The sequence below is a fragment of the Gymnoscopelus braueri genome, assembly GCF_963280865.1.
Source record: "Gymnoscopelus braueri genome assembly, chromosome: 3".
NCBI lineage: Eukaryota > Metazoa > Chordata > Actinopteri > Myctophiformes > Myctophidae > Gymnoscopelus > Gymnoscopelus braueri.
Window position 1 is genome coordinate 38,460,370 of NC_137612.1, and position 18,978 is coordinate 38,479,347.

General features: G+C 41.5%; 3 protein-coding genes across 3 annotated transcripts; all 3 read left to right on the top strand.

The window, feature by feature from the left end:
- The first annotated feature begins 1,022 nt into the window (after positions 1 to 1,022).
- On the top strand, positions 1,023 to 8,965 carry hyal2a (hyaluronidase 2a). Its single transcript, XM_080423214.1, has 4 exons — positions 1,023 to 1,225; positions 1,915 to 2,884; positions 3,699 to 3,788; positions 7,486 to 8,965. The coding sequence occupies exons 2-4, from the start codon at positions 1,961 to 1,963 to the stop codon at positions 7,879 to 7,881; spliced, it is 1,410 nt and encodes a 469-aa protein (XP_080279340.1). The 5' UTR covers positions 1,023 to 1,225; positions 1,915 to 1,960; the 3' UTR covers positions 7,882 to 8,965.
- A 1,411-nt stretch (positions 8,966 to 10,376) lies between these two features.
- On the top strand, positions 10,377 to 14,036 carry hyal1 (hyaluronidase 1). Its single transcript, XM_080423816.1, has 4 exons — positions 10,377 to 10,511; positions 10,880 to 11,778; positions 11,880 to 11,969; positions 12,075 to 14,036. Exons 1-4 carry the CDS (start codon positions 10,508 to 10,510, stop codon positions 12,399 to 12,401), a joined length of 1,320 nt encoding a protein of 439 aa, XP_080279942.1. The 5' UTR covers positions 10,377 to 10,507; the 3' UTR covers positions 12,402 to 14,036.
- A 1,741-nt stretch (positions 14,037 to 15,777) lies between these two features.
- On the top strand, positions 15,778 to 17,544 carry LOC308081914 (hyaluronidase-1-like; the record flags this gene model as incomplete). The annotated part of the gene is made up of 3 exons (XM_080423530.1): positions 15,778 to 16,644; positions 16,750 to 16,839; positions 16,948 to 17,544. The coding sequence occupies 3 exons, from the start codon at positions 15,778 to 15,780 to the stop codon at positions 17,272 to 17,274; spliced, it is 1,284 nt and encodes a 427-aa protein (XP_080279656.1). The 3' UTR covers positions 17,275 to 17,544.
- Positions 17,545 to 18,978: the final 1,434 nt, after the last annotated feature.

Here is an 18,978-nt window from a genome sequence, read left to right on the forward strand (position 1 = left end):
TTACTAGTTACTTTGTGGATTTGGATTATTATTACAAAACATACATTACCCACTTCAGCCCTTTACATTTCGGCCATTTGAAAATAGCTGATCTACAAGCTGTCAAGCTCACAATGCGTTGCGATGCGACACATTGTGAGCTATTTTCAAAAGATGTTATACATTAGAAAATTTGAAATGGGACATTCTGCATAATGAGTACTTTCTACTTGTCTTTTTGTACTTTTAAGTACATTTTGATACCAATACTTTTGTACTTTTACTCAAGTACATTTTTAATCCCGACTTGTAACAGAGTATTTCTATATTGCAGTATTGATACTTTCACTTAAAGGGGAAATCCACCCATTTTCAATATTTAACTATGTCATTAATGTAGCATAAAGGAGTTGTGTGGAAATAAGAAAAAATTAAAAAAAAAATTAACATTGCAAAAAAATTTAACATTGCAAAAAAATTAACATTGCAAATTACACCATGATGAGTCATCACAGTGTAATTTGCAATGTTAATTTTTTTGCAATGTTAAATTTTTTTGCAATGTTAATTTTTTTTTAATTTTTTTCTTATTTCCACACAACTCCTTTATGCTATATTAATGACATAGTTAAATATTGAAAATGGGTGGATTTCCCCTTTAAGTAAAAATGTGAGATACTTTTTCCACCACTGCCTGCTGCCATGCCTGGCAATGACCTATGAATCTTGACATTGCAATGCTACAGTACAGTACAGTGTATCTGTTTCATGGCAGCAGTGGGCAAACTTTCTTGGACTGGGCCGACTCATTCCTTGCTGGAAGGGACATGTGAAAACCATTTAGGTCAGACGAAAAACCAATAAAGCGACAAAATGACCACTAATCAACTTAATAAACGGAGTTATAAGAAAACGTGGGGCTTAAAACACAAGTTTGGTCAAAGAAATAAGACCCGCCTACAGTGTGAAGTAGTTTGGATGTCGCCACTCCCCCCTCTCACAGTGAATGGAACATCCTGAAGTGCTTTGGCAGTCGGGGAACTGACAACAGCGCAGGGGGTAAGAAGTTAACGTACCGCTACACAGCGGCCAAGTGGGACAAGTTACAACACTATCTTCTCTCCGTTGTTCATTTAAAAAGTCCTTTCCATTTTGTACACTGCCAGTTTTGTTTTGAAGAAAACACAAAACGTGGCTTGAACTTTCAGACTACTTTTGGGAATGCTTCCTCAGTCTACCAATAAAGGTAAGTTTTGTTCGCTTGCTTGTTGAGAGCTCATTTTTTACTTACTTATTTTTGTTGTGCAAAACAAACCAATGTCCTTCTAAAAAGAATGCATCAAGCGTGTCAGGTAAATGCAGGATATGCTCGTTTTGATCATATTCACTTAAGGGACAGTGATTCAAACACAAAGTATTTTGATCCATGAAGTAATAAATAGTTTATAGTGGAGCAGAGCGTGGCGCTTCCAATTCACACTAGGTCACCATAGTCATTTATACACAAGAGCCTGGTAATGTACAATGCATTGCATAAGTGTCCACAAATAGCATAAATACAATTTATCTGCCCTACCAAAACCTTTAGTCTGCATTTGTTTTGAGACACTTTCTTTGTCAGTGAAAATCACACTGTAGGTTAATCATAGCTATTTAGTAATTAATTTCTATTAAGGCATCATTTATTTTTGACTGGATTATTATATTGGTCTATATTGGGATAAGCACGTAGATGAATCATTTATATTAAGACATATTCCCTTTGAACTGGATTATATATATATATATATATATATATATATATATATATATATATATATATATATATATATATATATATATATATATATATATATATGTATGTGTGTGTGTGATGAGCACTTTTTATAAGGCAGCCATCCAACTGTATTAATGTCCCTCTTTGAATTTTGTCAGGAGAGCAGAGAGTGAAGGTCCTTTCTGTAAATAAACACCAGAAGACATGTCCTGGTCTCAGCCTGACTGTACAGTCCTGCTGCTGCTTGTGCTGCTGTGGGACTGCCTCTGTGCTGAACTGAAGCCAACGAGATGGCCCCTCTATTCTCAAAAGCCCCTGATCCTGGCCTGGAATGCCCCGACAGAGGACTGCTTCCCGCGTCATGGCATTCGTTTTCATTTGGACCAGTTCCAGATTGTTGCCTCACCCAACGAGGCCTTTTTTAAACAAAACCTCACCATCTTCTATAAGGACCGCTTGGGTAAGTATCCCTACTATAAGCAAGGCGGCGTTCCGGTGAACGGTGGTCTGCCACAGGTGGCCAGTCTCACTGAGCACCTGGAGAAGATGCCAGAAAGTGTAAATAGGTACATACGTGAAAAAGGGGCCAAAGGCCTGGCTGTTATTGACTGGGAAGAGTGGCGCCCACTCTGGATACGCAACTGGGACACCAAAGACATATACCGCAGCCAGTCGCGTGAGTTGGTGAGCCAAAAGAACCGAACTTTGCCCATAGAGTATGTGACAAAATTGGCCCAGCAGGAGTTTGAGATGTCGGCTCGGAAATTCATGCTTGAGACCCTGAAAATTGCAAAAAATCTCAGGCCAAACCAATTGTGGGGGTTCTACCTGTTCCCAGACTGTTACAATCACGACTACCTGCGTATTCTGGAGAACTACACAGGCCGTTGTCCTGATGTGGAGGTGGTCCGCAATGATCAGCTGAAATGGCTGTGGACTGAGAGCACAGCCCTCTTCCCGTCCATCTACATGGGCACCGTGCTGCGGTCCTCGCCCTCCGGACGCCAGTTTGTCCGGAACCGTGTGAAGGAGGGGATGCGTCTGGCATCGTCGGGACATGGGCTGGCACGTCCTGTCTTTGTGTACACCCGGCCCACCTATGACAAATCCCTGGAACTGCTGACGGAGGTGAGGGACCCTCTTAAGTCTACAGTGGCACGATGGCACTGTAAATGGCTGTCACACAGTAACCACATTAATGCTGGTGTCAGAACTTTGGACATGTCATTATTGTCAGAACATTACAAACATTTGCTGTAGTACAAGCTCAATGATTGTAAGTGTTCAGTCAGTGTTGTAAGCTTGTAGATTGGCTATTTTAGCTATTTTAGAAATAGTGGTGATGAGACTCCTACTGCATTTTTTTTTTTACTTTTTCTTTTAGATTATGTTGTTGTTTTTTTACTGGTGATGCATTACACTATACATTGTCAAACTATGCATTCTATAAAGAAAAAAACTAGCCGCAAAGTCCTATGGGGCAACTCAGGATATGACTTTTTTTTAAAACACTTTCTTCTATTGAGCTGAGCACTCAGTCACAGTGTAGGTGGCTCAAATATTCAACACACCCTTCTCTCTCGCTCTCTCTCTCTCTCTCTCTCTCTGTCTCTCTGTTCAACATTATGCTGGCTCCTTACTTTTCCTTATCTATAACCACAGTCCTTTCCTGTTCTTTTAGCAGACACACATCCCAATACTCTTTGTATGTATGGGGGCAGGATGGGTGTTGGTTGAGTTTCAGACCTCACTGGTGCCCTATAGAGCATTTCCTTATGGCAGAATGAATGGATAACAGCTGATAACTTTATCAGGTTTATGTTGCACTAACTTTATGACCCCATCATCTTGTGACATTGACGTTCACAGGAACTTTATGCATGTGTGCACTGTTTCTTTGTCATTGTGCTGTCATTGATTTGAATTGTTCATCTCTTTACAGACGGATCTGGTCTCCACCATTGGGGAGAGTGTGTCTTTGGGAGCTGCTGGAATTATCCTTTGGGGAGAAGCAGCTTTTGCTAGCAGCAAAGTAAGTAGGCTCTCACCTTGTTCCTGAAACCACATAACCAACCACTCAAACGGCGATATATTGATGCAGTCAGTGGTGGTGTAGTGCAGTGGCTCTCAAACTTTTCAGGCCGTGACCCCCCAAAATAATCATATTTTAACTGGCAAGCACCCTGACAAGCACTTGGAATGTAGGAGTTGAGGCATTCAATTTAGTTTGACTCGGTTCCACAGATAAGTATTGTGAAAATAGCAATATCTACAAGCTCACAACGCCTCGCAAGTTGTCGCAACGGTGTTGTGAGCTTGTAGATCGGCTATTTTCACAATGTTTGCCTCTTTCTTACGTAATAATTTGGCCAATTTGGTATTAAAATGGTCTTAAAAGTCATTAACAGACTTTAGAAATGTGCAGATACCCTGTATACACTTATACTGTAAGTTGGTTTGTTTACTGTTGAGTGAGAAAACATCTGGGGACCCCCAAAATAATTTGGGGACCCCCCTGGGGGTCCTGACCCACAGGTTGATAACCATGGTGTAGTGGAGGGTATGAAGGTATACGCCCTATACCCACTTCCTTTTCAGTTGGCGCATATACTCACTTCAAGTGTGCGCAGAAATCTGTTTTAGCCTTTTTTTGCACTATCAATACCTGCCACGCGTTCTACTATGACTCCTCTCGTCTCTGCCTAGTGGAAAAAGTCAAGAAAACAACCTGCATTTTTCTTGCTCCGCAGCTTCACACTCACAGTGCGCCCGTGCTTGCGGACACACAGTCACACACACACACACGGTTGCCCAAATGTAGCCACCCCACCCCGATTGAGCTTCCTCTTTCCATCGCTCCATAGTGTGATTTGGCTTTAATTTGTTCAGAACGGCCAAAAACATACAAAAAAACATGCTGTTTGGAAATATGTAGCATTTGAGGTGAATTAAGACAGAAAGGCAAAGCATTCAAAGAAGTGCATATGCAAGCAATGCTAGAGAACAAATACCAACCAAGACTGTTAACATAACTAGTTTGAACCTGAAGTATAATTATGATGATTATCACTAACACAGGGCAACCACCTTATGTTTTGTCTGTACTGTATGTATTTATGATGTCTCTGTGCTGGTGATAATTTAACCTTTGGGAACTAATAGTAAATAAATCATCGTCATACCTACCTCAAAACAACTATACAATACTTTTTGACATGATCATTGTCATGATATAGACTACAGACATACTTATAGTTATGTTTATCTTCTATTCAAGATCCAAATTAGTTATGCCCTCAACTTATTTTGTGTATTCAATATTGTCATTTTTCAAGGTATTGCTTTTTTATTTTTGTGTTGTAGATTACACAAGGCAAACAAAGCATAAAAACGTGTGGCTAATCCATCTTAAGCTAATATAAATAAATGCAAAGGCTCCATTACAAACAGCCAATGAGGTATTGATGTTCACATACCAGTAGCTGAACTCTCTCTGCTTGTCATACAGGAACGATACAGAAATATATATTAATATATTAGCCGCAGCAGAAAAGTAACCTTTCAAACAATACTGGCCTTTATAGTATACAGTACTTATGAGAAACTAGTTGACAGCTTGTTATTTTTGAGTACACTATCACTTTAAGTTGGCTTGCCAATATGATAATTTCAGTGTACGTGTCACTGTTTCTGAGAATTATTTCCACTATGCTGTTTGCTTACGCAAGGGCCACCTTGAAATTCCACTTCTGTATCACCACCACTGTATCACTGTATCAGAGTCATTGTTGTGAATGAAATCAGCATCATATACACCTTGACCAGGGTCCCCCAGGGGTCTATACTTGGTCCCCTCCTTTTTTCCCTCTACACCAAATCTCTTCACTGAACATGGCCAATCTACAAGCTCTCAATGTGTCACAACGCAATCTGCTATTTTTGGCAAATGTTTGCCTAGTATGACATGCCCAAAATAGGGACGCTAGGGTTCATGTGGTTAAGGGCTGCATTACAATACAGTCATAACATTTTCTGAACGTATTCGACTTTTCTAGCTGAGCGAAATGAACAACAAATGCCTCTACCTGTTTGGTCATCATATCCACACAACTCATTTCTCACGTTCCTGTCTATTTATCTCCTGAACGCACCCTCACCCTAACCCTCATTCCCCAAATACTCAAAATCGTCCATCACTAGCTTAAACTCAAACCCCAAATGTACTTTGCAGATTAACACAAACATTATCACCTCACATGACATTTTGATCCTTATGGGTCAATTGGCTCCGTTTGAACACTCTTGAGTTAAAGGCATCCCCTTGGCGGGATATCAATTTAATCCAGTGAGGAATGAGAACTCCTACAGGTTACAGGATAAACAAGAGAAATTGAAAGTGATGGGGAAAAAAAGCAGAGAAATCTGGAACTGGAACACTATAAAAGTGAAGCTGATAAATGATCTCAACCAGGCATGACTGAACTACCAGGCACGCCTGGTCGAGAGAGATAAGGAATACTTAATCTGAAGTAAATTAACATAGAATTTGGCCGTCCGCAGCAATGGTGTGGCAAGACATGGCATGTTTTCATGGGGTTCTCTCTCCTGATTGGATAAAATTGGTATCCCAACCTGAAAATGCATTTACTGTTTATTAAAGAGCTGGAGAGATGGGGAGACCCCTGTTACTGAACAAATACTCTATAGAGCTTTAACTTTTGAACAAGAGAAAACAAAACTTGAAAAACAAAAAATCACTTACATATGCTTTAACCATATGAACCCTAACATCCCTTTTCTGTGGGCGAACATTTGTTGAAAAGCTTTGGTGAAGAGGGAAAAAAGAAGCAGATGTATAGAGTCCTGGGGGACCCCAGTCAAGTATATAGCGTTTAAGCGGTTCATTTTGAGTGTACAAATGGAACCAAATGATAATGATCTTTATTTATGAAGCACATTTCCAAACAGGGTTACAAACTAAAATACAGAGTTAAAATCAAAGGATACAATAAACATCAATAAAAAAATAGCATCAGTTAACATCACAAATTAAGACAAACATGAAAAGGTATACACAGAAATAAACGTGGATAAAAGAGACAATAAAAACTGTGGTACGTTTCCAGAAGTTATTTAAAAGATGACACAGACTTTGCTCTGAACCCTTAAAGGGTCAATTTGTTCACTCAGGAGTTAAATGAATACTAAGACTTTACTGTGTACCCTTACTCTTTTTTATTATTAATAGTATTTCTTACTCTTAGCTGTGGCTCTTTTTCTGTATCTGTTCTGTGTGTCCTAAATGCTGTACTACAATTTACAATAGAAGTATTTAGCAGACACTCTTATCCAGAGCGACTGCAATGCAAATAATCTCATACCGTATATATATAATGCAGAAAGAACAGTGTAGTGCCTCAAGAAACTAGGATACCAGGACAATATGCTATCTAAATAAGAATCTGTACATTGAAACTATAGGATACCAGGTAAACTATGAACCTGGCACCTGTCTAAATCCTTTGTGGTCAAGAACATGCAAACTAAGAAACAAAAAGATGAGAACAAGTGAGTCTCTTGTGGCAAGAAGGGTCACAGGGAGAGTGAAGTGTTAGGGGGGGGGGGGGGGTGTACTGCCATAACGACTGAATTTCCCCTGTGGGATCAATAAAGGCCTATATCTCTAAATGGGTAATGACTGTCTATTTGTGTTTCTTCTCCTCTTCCAGAACAGCTGCTCCAACCTCAACGAGTATCTGCAGGGCTCTCTGGGCAAATACCTGCTCAACGTCTCCACGGCGGCGGAGCTCTGCAGCCAGACGCTGTGCGGCTCTCACGGCCGCTGCCTGCGCACACATCCAGACACTGATGTCTATCTGCACCTGGACCCCCTCACGCACAGCATCGTCAGCCAGGGCAGGAAGTGGACGGTCACCGGGGAGCTGGGCGGGGACGGCAAGAAGCGCTTCCACGGCGCCTTCCAGTGTCAGTGCTACAGTGGCTACCAAGGGGAGCACTGCGCCCTGATCGACCCGCTGCAGCAGAGAGGGCTCGCTTCCCGACCGGCGGCCTCCGCCGTAGTGCAATGTGTGGTCTTGGTGCTTAGCGCTTTCCTCTTGTGTTAACCACTCGAACCCTAGCGTCCCTATCCTGGAGGCGAAAATAGCCAATCTACAAGCTCACAATGGGTCGCGTCGTGACATGTTTTGAGCTTGTAGATCAGCTACTTTCGGCGAAGAGGTTTTGGTGTGTAGAGGGGAAAAAGGAGTGGCCGAAGGATAGAGCCCTGGGGGACCCCGGTCAACTAAGTAATATAGGGTTTAAGTGGCTTTAACATACTAATAAATAGACATAGCAGTAGTCATATCATTTTATATTTCAAATCCTAGCCCCTTCCTCCCCCCTTTTTTTTTTTTTTTTTTTAAGTTTTGTGCGTGTTTGTTCTTTTGATTGCTGTAGTGTAAAAGTTGGCATTTCTACGGATGACAAGAAGTGATTTATTTTATTTTCTTTTTTTCAGAGAAACACTGTGGAAACTGCAGAGCTAGGGTTGTTTATGTGTGTTAATTTTTTCACATGATTGGAGGGCTGGCTGGAAATAACTTTGTTTACATTTTGCTCTCTGTCTCCGCTCCCTTCTGCTATCAGACACTGTTTCTCAAGGTGTCATATTCCCATGATTTGCATAAGAAACAGGTCTTGTGGAGATGTGACATTATGACAAACGAGAATATGTAGGTCAGTATAACTGTGCTGAAATGGAAATGATGCACTTAATTCTGGGAATAGCACAAAGGTAGTTTTAGTGCCTTACCTCTTCTTCCATGACCTCCAAATGACATCTGATGTTTTATTATCGAGGTAAATACTATTTATTTGAATGTACTTTTTTAAAGTGTTTTCTTTTCTACAATATTGTCATTTTTGTATTTCTGAACCATGACTACTACACTCAAAAAAGTTTAAATACACAACACCAAACCGCTCCATTTATGCTAACATCTCTCTCTTTCTCTCTCTCGCCCCTTATTTTGGCAGCACTTTTACTAGAAATGCTCAAGCATTTCAGTCTTGACTGTAAAGAACAAAATGGTGACACTTTGTGTTTTATGATTTTTCTCTTACTATGATCTTTTTTAGTTTTTTTTTAGTTTTTAAATCAAACTGTTTGACAAGATGCCTTCTTGTTGAAATAAATGTATTTTTTTTGGTTCAGCTTTAGTGTCAACTTTTGTTTTACTGAACAGCACAATGTGGAAAGTGACAGGAAAAGTGTGTGCGTGCATGTGTGTGTGTCAGAGAGGGGACATGCAAGATGTGCCACGACCGGACAAGAGGCCATGACATTGTGAGCACATGACTCCCACGTCCCATGACTATTGTGATGGATAGATACGCACACAGGACGAGTCTTTGTAGTACAGAGCTGAAAATATCCATATTTTAAAGATATAAGTTGCCAGTTGCCATTCGTGGTGGTTTAGCCAAGAATGAGTCAAATTGAGTTTATCTCTATACTGAAGGCTATTGTGCTGCATTTATAGGTTAGAAATAGTTTCTCCACGATCAGATTGTTTCTTTTGAGAAGAAAACACATGTTGTCACAAAGGGGAGGCAGTTAGCTTCTCCTCAGGGAGAAACACATGTTGCCCGCTGCAGCCCCATAACCCCCTCCCCTTGTAATTGCAGGGTGCCTTAAAGCCATGAGTTATTTTCAACTCCTTTTAAGAATTGCAGCATGACTTACATTCAAATTTTAGGCCGGACAACTCATTATGGTTGCTTCACAAACGTTTTAGAGTACCCAATTCATATACTGTACTATATTAAGGACACTTCTTTGCAGAATAATTATGGACAGTTTTCTTTCCTTGATAATTATGGGTATTTATCTTGTATTCATAATGCATAGTAAACCATTGCCGTTAAAACGTAGTGTGGTATCCAGGGTCAATGAGATATTGGTTACGGGGTATTGATTTTTTTAAATAAACGGCCTGACTTTAAATTAGGCAGTACCTGGAAGTACCTATAGGGGGCGACCTCGTCCTGTTGCTTAGTCATGGGAACAGCGTTGCCAGATTTTGCGAGAGAAATAAGCAACCAGGCCCAAAAGAAGCAACTATGGCCATTATGAGCAGTTTAAACGAAACAGTGTTGAAAATAGCCGCTCTACAAGCTCACAACGCGTCACAATGCGAAGCGTTGTGAACTTGTAGATCTGCTATTTTCAAAAATCTTTTTTGTCTTGAAATAAAATGTGGAATATTTGGAATATTTTCGAAACATTCTAACAACACAAATCTGGCACGGGGCTCCCTGGCACAAAACATTTTCAGATGGGGGGGGGTTAGGGACAAATACATATTCATTTGGGGGTCCATGGCAAGAAAATATATGAGAACCACTGGTTAAAAAAAATAAAAATTGTGAAGCAAGCCCAAATAAGTGACTACACTTTAGAAACAAGGCCAATAAACCGCAACCCGCAACTAAACAATATTTAAAAGCAACTTCACAGAAAAATAAGCCCAAAGTCGCTTATAATAAGCGGACATGGCAACACTGCAAGGGAACTCCTCTCCACAAACCGCTTTCCTTTGCTTCCTTCCCCTTTCGAGTGAAATGTTGTGATCACGAGACTGGTTTCAGTCTATCAACTATCAATGTATGTACTTCACGTTCAGATGACAGTTCACTGTAAAGTTGCACGAGTTACAACTTACACGCAGTCACCTGCTCTTAGCTGCTATGGGTGAGTTGAGCTCATGCTTATGCAATCAACCATGAAATAAATGACCATTGGAAATCCTAGAGAAGTCTGGGGGCAAATGACGTTCAGGGAAAAATAGCATGTAACTAAAATATCAGCTGGTTTAAAAGTTAACGCTCTTGTATCATTAGGCTGCTTCAAAATACATATTTTAAATGTCAACCAAATTTCCAATAAAAGTTACATGAGTTACTGCATGTTAAGGGATGAATACAATCTATTTGAAATTGACTAGTTTGTAATCAACCCCTTAACATAACATAAAAAAGGGAAATAGCATACTTCCCCTTTTCTTCTCAGCTGAAGATTGCACTTCAAATACTGTTCAAGTAATGTGTCCATTTGTGCAGGTCCATTTGAGGTTGTGCTGTGTTTCAATGTGATGGGACTTGTCCTTGGGCTGCAGCATGCCCCATCATCACCATTCACCCAGATGCCCTTCCTCAGCGTATGGAATGCCCCCACGGCCCGTTGCCACTCTCTTTATGGTGTGGATCTGGACCTGGGGATGTTCAGCATCGTCCAGAACCAGAACCAAAGCTTCATGGGTGACAACATAACCATTTTTTACTCCGACAAAATGGGGCTGTATCCCAGATACTCCCAAGGTACGCCTGTTAACGGTGGAGTGCCACAGAATGCCAGTCTAGATGGGCATCTCCGCGTGGCCGCTGAGGACATCCGCGCTGATATCCCTGAACGGGACTTTCAGGGTCTGGCTGTGGTAGACTGGGAAAGCTGGCGACCAGTATGGCAGAGAAACTGGGACAGCAAGCAGGTGTACTGGGAGGCATCCAAGGCACTCGTGAGGTCCAGGCACCCAGACTGGAGTCCTGCTCAAATTGAGGCGGCTGCCCGTAAGGAGTTTGAGGAAGCTGCGAGGGAGTTCATGGCGGAAACACTAGGACTGGGGCAGGCGGACAGACCCCAGGGCTTGTGGGGTTACTACGGCTTTCCCAGTTGCTACAATTACTTCAGTGATAAAACTGTCAACTACACTGGTGAGTGTCCTCCTTTGGAGTTAGAGAGGAACAATGAGCTGTTCTGGCTTTGGAACACCTCCTCTGCTCTGTACCCCGATATCTACCTCAGCCTGGACGTGCGTGGGTTCAGCAGAGATGTCCTCCTGTTTACACACCACCGCATCCTGGAGGCCATGAGAGTGGGTTCACAGGTGACCCCCGTAACTCCACCTGTGTTTCCGTACTCTCGCATCGTCTACACCTACTCTTTAGACTTCCTCTCTCAGGCAAGTTGCAGTTGTCTGTACTTCAGTTGCAACATATTAATGTGGCATCGCCATGACAGTGAGTTAATCATCTTTCCACCTCTTTTATCTGTTTGTTGTAGGAGCACTTGGTCTATACCATCGGTGAGAGCGCTGCTTTAGGATCTGCAGGGATTGTACTCTGGGGAGACAACACCTATGCCAAATCTAAGGTAAAGGGAGATCATAATATTTCTTGACGTCACTTGTAAATAACTTAAAAGTGCATATTCATTTTGTTTGGTTTGTCCATTGTGTATTATCTACTCTTTACGCAGGCTTCTTGCGAGACAGTCAAGGCCTACATTGACGAGACCCTGGGCCATTACCTGGTAAATGTGACATCGGCAGCCACTCTTTGCAGCCAGACGATGTGCTCTTCTAAGGGGAGATGTCAAAGGAGAGACCCTAAGTCTCGAGCCTACCTCCATCTTGACCCGACTACTTGGAAAGTGATAGCTGAGAAGAAACCGGAAGGAGGCAACAACTACAGAGTCTTTGGACAGATGAGCAGACATCAGGTTCTGGACATGAAGTCCCAGTTTAAATGCCAGTGTTACCCTGGCTGGATGGGTGAGAGCTGCTCGAGTCCAAAGCAGGGATGATGTGCTTTTCTCAAGGGAGGCTAGTGAATAATTATACAAAGAAAAAAAACAAGATCATGTTTTTGGGCGGTGAAACGGTTAAAGCGTGGTGTGGTATCAGGGTCCATGAGATATTGGTTATGGGGGATTGACATTTTTTATAAATTGACTTTGTCTTGTCTTTTAAAATGTATTTTAAAGACACTACCTCAGAGGACCTATAGGGGGTGACCTCATCCTCTTTTTGTTGGTCGAGGAAAGTCCTCTTCCATTGCTGCCTTCCTTCCCCCTTTGGAGTGAATCTGATCATGAGATGTCCCCTGCGTTCAGATGACAGTTCCCAAACACACCCAGTTATCTTCTTTAATCACTTGAACCCCAGCATCCCTATTCTGGGGGGAACATTCGCCAGAAATAACAGATCTTGTTGTGAGATTGTAGATTGGCTATTTTTAGCAAAGATATTTGGATTGATTGATTGAATACTTTATTTAGAAGATTGCAGAGAGAAAGCACATGGAAGTACAGTTTACAATACAAGGTCAGCTAAAATGGATCACTCATAAAAGCAGCAATGGCTTGTTTCAAATGAGATCCCCACGCACTCAATTCATGGAGGACGAGTGCAGCAAGTTCAGGGCCAACTGCCAACTCAGGTCCATTTACTATTAGGGTTTAAGTGGTTAAAGCTTACTGTGATTGATGCAGCTAATTTCTTACGCACTGTCGCAGATTGTATTAAAAGGATCTCTGGTAGATTTGAGAGAGCAGATATATTATGCTCCCATTGTGGATTTTTTTTATTCGTGGTAACTCAGACCTTACTCAAATTCCACTATGGGAGCATCAGACTGGTGTGTGGATTTTCTTCATTTTTCTACAGATGAGTTGTATTAATCATATAATGTGGTACATTAATATCTACATCCGCTCTCTTCTCATGAAAACTACAAAATGATGGAGCGAGCATGAATACAATAATTTCACTCACTTCTTTACACCTGTAAACCTGTGATGTGACAATAAAGGTGATTCTAATATCTTGTGACCTTGGTGTACTAAAGTGAAGTAGGCCACTTCAGGTTTATCGCCTAGCCCTAGAACATGTAACTTTGTCTACCCTTGCATTTGATATCTGCATATCACCAGACAATAGGGGCCTGTTGTTGATATGTGTGAGGTGTGTGGTTTTCACACCACTGAAGGTTAGATGAGACATTGGCTGTGTCCAAAATCACTCCTTACTGGGCCCATGCACAGAGTTAGGAGGGCAGGTGCGCCCCCACACACTCACCCTCACAGAGATACGCAATAAGCTAAATAAATAAAGAATAATTTGAACTTAGAAAGTAAATAAAAACATTTAGAAAAGGATAATTTCCGAGTCATTACTGGAGGGCAGTTGCAAATTTATAAACCAGAGAAATTAAACAATCTAGACCCAATCAAGTAGAAGTGTACATAGTACATACTTTATATATTATTGTAGTTAAGAGGATGGATGTTAATGATGAATGGATAAGCCCTAAGATTTATTTTACCAGTTAACCTGTTGAAAAGCCCTTCAAGGGAATTTAGTAAGTTCACAGTTTCGGTGTGATATGCATGTCACACCCACATGTCTCAGAAACGCATCCGTTTCCTTCTGTTGCTCTGAGTTGCAAGTGTTTATCTGCAGGTTTTTGTACTGTAGTGCACTATATGGTGATTACGCCATTTTGTAGTGGTGTCCGAATGTATAGTGATAATTATTTTACACTCTATAGTGGACTCATCTTATCCCACAGTGCATCATGAGAAGTAGGGTACAACCGATGGATACCATGTCTCTTAATAGTATCCTTGTTTGCCTTACTTGACTCTTTTGTTTCTTAGTCCATTCCTCTGAGGATGCATGGAGTACACGTTCTAGGCACTAAAAGGCAAACTGGACAGGCGTATGAATAAACATTATCTTTGAGTTATTGCGATCTTTGTCAAATAATTAGTTTAGAAAAATGAAAGAAGGCGCATGACGCATTGTTTTCTGATCACTTGTTTTTCAATGTGCACACTATCTAATTGTATTGAGTTGAGTTAATTGTTTCTTACTGGAAAGAATGGGCGAAGACAGTACACAGTCAACTGTACTCTTTAGATATGTCAATACAATTAGATAGTATGCACATTGGAAAAAAAGAGATAAATAAAAACAACCTGTGATAAGTCTTCTTTTCATTTTCTGAACCCATTATTTGACAGAGATTGCAATTATTCAAAGATAGTGTTTATTCTAGTCCAGTTTGCCTCCAGGTGCCTAGAACATGTTTTGTGTGACCTCTTCTTGCTCAATATACTCCTTGGTTTTCTCTGTCCTCGCATCGTTTCCTCCATGCATTATCGGTCGGAGGGAATAAGAAGCAAGGAAAAGATGAAAATGAGGATACCTTTAAGACACAGGGGTCCACAGACTATCGCAAACCCTATGTACATCATGTGTTGTGCTGAAAGTAAAATGACAATGTTTATCTGGCACACGACAGCAATAACGTCATTAGTGGTGACCTGAGTAGTGTACTGTACACAATGTTTTTACCGTATTATATTTTTATTTTGCTGATGAGTTCACTCTACCTTATAGACCCTACATTGAACTGCCCATAGGGAGTAGGAAGTGAATGATTTCGGACACTAGTGTCCAACACTTTGCTGTTATCCAGCAAAGTGTTGCTGAATAACAGGAAATCAAGTGAGTAACCTGAAGTTGACCTTGAGAGCATGCAGCCAGGTGAGTGGTCTGGCACTGTTCTGGCAATGTTCTGTTTCCATTTCTTGATAAAGAGTTGAGAGAAAACAAAATGCTGAACTATATGTACGTACACCATGAACTTGATTAACCTTGCTTTCTCCTCCCCAGTATTATGTAAACTTATGGGTATAAAAATGTGTGCCCAACTTCAATAAACTAACATTCTGATAACTGACCACTGTGTCACAAATCAAGCTGTTCTCCGGCGCGCCATCTGCTTATGCTGCTAGTACCTTCAACTGATTGCATCCACAATTCCTACATCTCCACTGTAGGCCACAGGGAGACAGAGACAATTTCACAACAGTGCTAAAATGGGTGAGTTGATGCAGCAACTTTAATCATTAATTTTGTCTGCTGCGATAAAAAAAAAAGTATTGGTAATAACACACTGGTTTATTCAAACTTAATTCCCATGTATCATTACTTCAAAATAAATACATTTACCATTTCAGTGACCTGAATTCCAATAAAAAGTAGCCTGCATGAGTACATGTCTACAAACTAGGTGTTGTCCATTTTTGTCTGCCCATAAGTGCATTTCAAATGCCGTTTGTGCTGGTGTCCATTTACGCAGGTCCATTTGCGGTACTGCTGTGTTTAAACGTGATGGCTGTTGTCGTTGGACTGCAGCATGCTCCATCATCACCCTTCGCCAAAGAGCCATTCGTCACCATATGGAATGCCCCCTCAGCCCATTGCCAGTCTCGTTATGGTGTGGATCTGGACCTGGGGATGTTCAGCATCGTCCAGAACCAGGACCAAAGCTTCATGGGTGACAGCATAACCATTTTTTACTCTGGAAAATTTGGGTTGTATCCTAGCTACTCCCCCCAAGGTACGCCTGTTAACGGTGGACTGCCACAGAATGCTAATCTAGATGAGCAACTCCGGGTGGCAAACGAAGACATCCTCACTGATATCCCCGACCCAGACTTTCAGGGTCTGGGTGTAATAGACTGGGAAAGCTGGAGACCAATATGGGAGAGAAACTGGGGGAGTAAGATGGTGTACCAAAAGGCATCCATGGCACTAGTGAGGTCCAGACACCCAGACTGGAGTCCTGCTCAAATAGAGGAGGTTGCCCATAAGGAGTTTGAGGAAGCTGCGAGGGAATGGATGGTGGAGACACTGAAACTAGGGCAGAGAAACAGACCCCAGGGCTTGTGGGGTTACTACGGCTTTCCCAGCTGCTACAATTACATAAAAGATAATGTTGACTACACTGGTGAGTGTCCTCCTATAGCGATAGAGAGGAACAATGAGCTGTCCTGGCTTTGGAACAACTCCACTGCTCTCTACCCCGATATCTACCTCAGCCAGAAACTGCGTGGTCTTGACAGAGATGTCCTCCTCTTTACTCAGCACCGCATCCTGGAGGCCATGAGAGTGGGTTCACAGGTGACCCCCTTAACTCCGCCTGTGTTTCCGTATTCTCGCTTCGTCTACGCCTACTCATTAGACTTCCTCTCTCAGGCAAGTGTCAGTTGTTTGTATTCAGGTGCAACGTACAAATGTGGCATTGCCATGACAGTGAGTTAATAATCTCTCCACCTCTTCTACTGTATCTGTTTATTGTAGGAGCACTTGGTCTATACCATCGGTGAGAGCGCTGCTTTAGGATCTGCGGGGATAATACTCTGGGGAGATGCAACATATGCTGAATCTAAGGTAAAGTGAGATTGCCCTTTTCCTTGAAGTCATTAATGCACATAGAAAAAGCACATGTTTGTTATGTTTGGTTTGTTTTTCATTGTGTATCGTCTGCTCTTTACGCAGGCTTCTTGCATTGCAGTCAAAGACTACATCGATGAGACCCTGGGCCATTACCTGGTAAATGTGACAACAGCAGCCACATTATGCAGCCAGACGATGTGCTCTTCTAGGGGGAGATGCCAGAGGATTGACCCTAAGTCCCAGGCCTACCTCCACCTTGACCCGACTACTTTTGAAGTGATAGCTGAGAAGAAACCAGAAGGAGGGAATAACTACAGAGTCCTTGGACAGATGAACCCACGTCAGGTCCTGGACATGAAGTCCCAGTTTCAGTGCCAGTGCAACCCTGGCTGGATGGGTAAGAGCTGCTCTGGACCAACGCACGGATGACATGCTTTTCTCGAGGGAGGTTTTGAGCCGGGAGGCTCTTCCTCAGACCTTACTCAAATTACGAATTAATCATACTGGTGTGCGGTTTTTCTTAATTATTCTACAGATGAGTTGTATTAATAATATCATAATGTGGTACGTTAATATCTATGTCCTCTCTCTTCTCATGAAAACTACAAAATGATGGAGCGAGCATGAATAAAATAATTTCATTCACTTCTTTACACCTGTAAACCTGTGATGTGACAATAAAGGTGATTCTTATTCTAATATCTTGTGACCTTGGTGTACTAAAGTGAAGTAGGCCACTTCAGGTTTATCGCCTAGAGCATCTAACTTTGTCTACCCTTGCATTTGATATCTGTATATCACCAGACATTAGGGTATGTGTGAGACGTGTGGTTTTCACACCACTGAAGGTTAGATGAGACGTAGCTTATGTCTCATCTAACCTTCATGAGAGATTGGCTGTGTCCAAAATCACTCCCTACTTGGGCCATGCACTGAGTTGAGAGGGCAGGTGCAGCTAAATAGATAAAGAATAATTTGAAAATAATAATATTTTGAACTTAAAAAGTGAATAAAAACATTTAGAAGAGGACAATCTCCTAGTCATTACTGGAGGGCAGTTGCACATTTTGAAACCAGAGAAACTAAACAATGTAGACCCAATCAAGCAAATGTGTACATATTTTATATATTATTGTTGTTAATATATTGTTAAGAGGATGGATGATTAATGGATAAGCCCTACACATTTTTACCAGTTAACCTGTTAAAAAGCCTGTCAAGGGAACTTAGTAAGTTCACAGTTTGGGTATGATATGCATATCACACCCACATGTCTCAGAAACGTATCCGTTTCCTTCTGTTGCTCTGAGTTATTAAAAGTGTTACATATTTATCTGCAAGTGCTGATCACTTAATTTGGTATTTATGTGCCTTTTGGGTCAGCACCCTTCAGACATTTGAGTGGAGCACGCCACCAGTTCCCTTGTTTCTTGCTAAAAGCATACTTATCGGGAACAAAATACAAAACGACCTAGCATAACCTCTGTACTGATTGAGGGCAGGGCAGAAAGCAACTGTGGTTCAGCAAAAGACATAAATGAGAGAAAATATGTTGATAAAATGAGGGCATTTTCCCCTATAAAGGCAATCGGGCAGGTGATCGGGCACTGGTTGTGCATGTGCCTGCTGAGTGCTCCCTACTCAATATACTGTAGTGCACTATATGGTGATTACGCCATTTTGTAGTGGTGTCCGAATATAAAGTGATCATTATTTTACACTCTATTTAGTGGACTCATCTTATCCCACAGTGCATCATGAGAAGTAGGGTACAACCGATGGATTTATTCTTGTCCAGTTTGCCTCCAAGTGCCTGCCCTAGAACATGTTATGTGTGACCTCTTCTTGCTCAATATACTCCTTGGTTCTCTCAGTCCTCGCAGCGTTTCTTCCATGCATTTTCGGTGGGAGGGAAGAATAAGCGAGGAAAAATGAGGATACCTTTAAGCCACAGGGGTCCACAGACTACTATCGCAAACCCTATATACATCATGTGTTGTGCTGAAAGTAAAATGACAATGTTTATCTGGCACGCGACAGCAATAACATCATTAGTGGTGACCTGAGTAGTGTACTGTACACAAGGTTTTTACCATATTCTTATTGTCTCCGCCAGGACGAAAGGCATGGCGA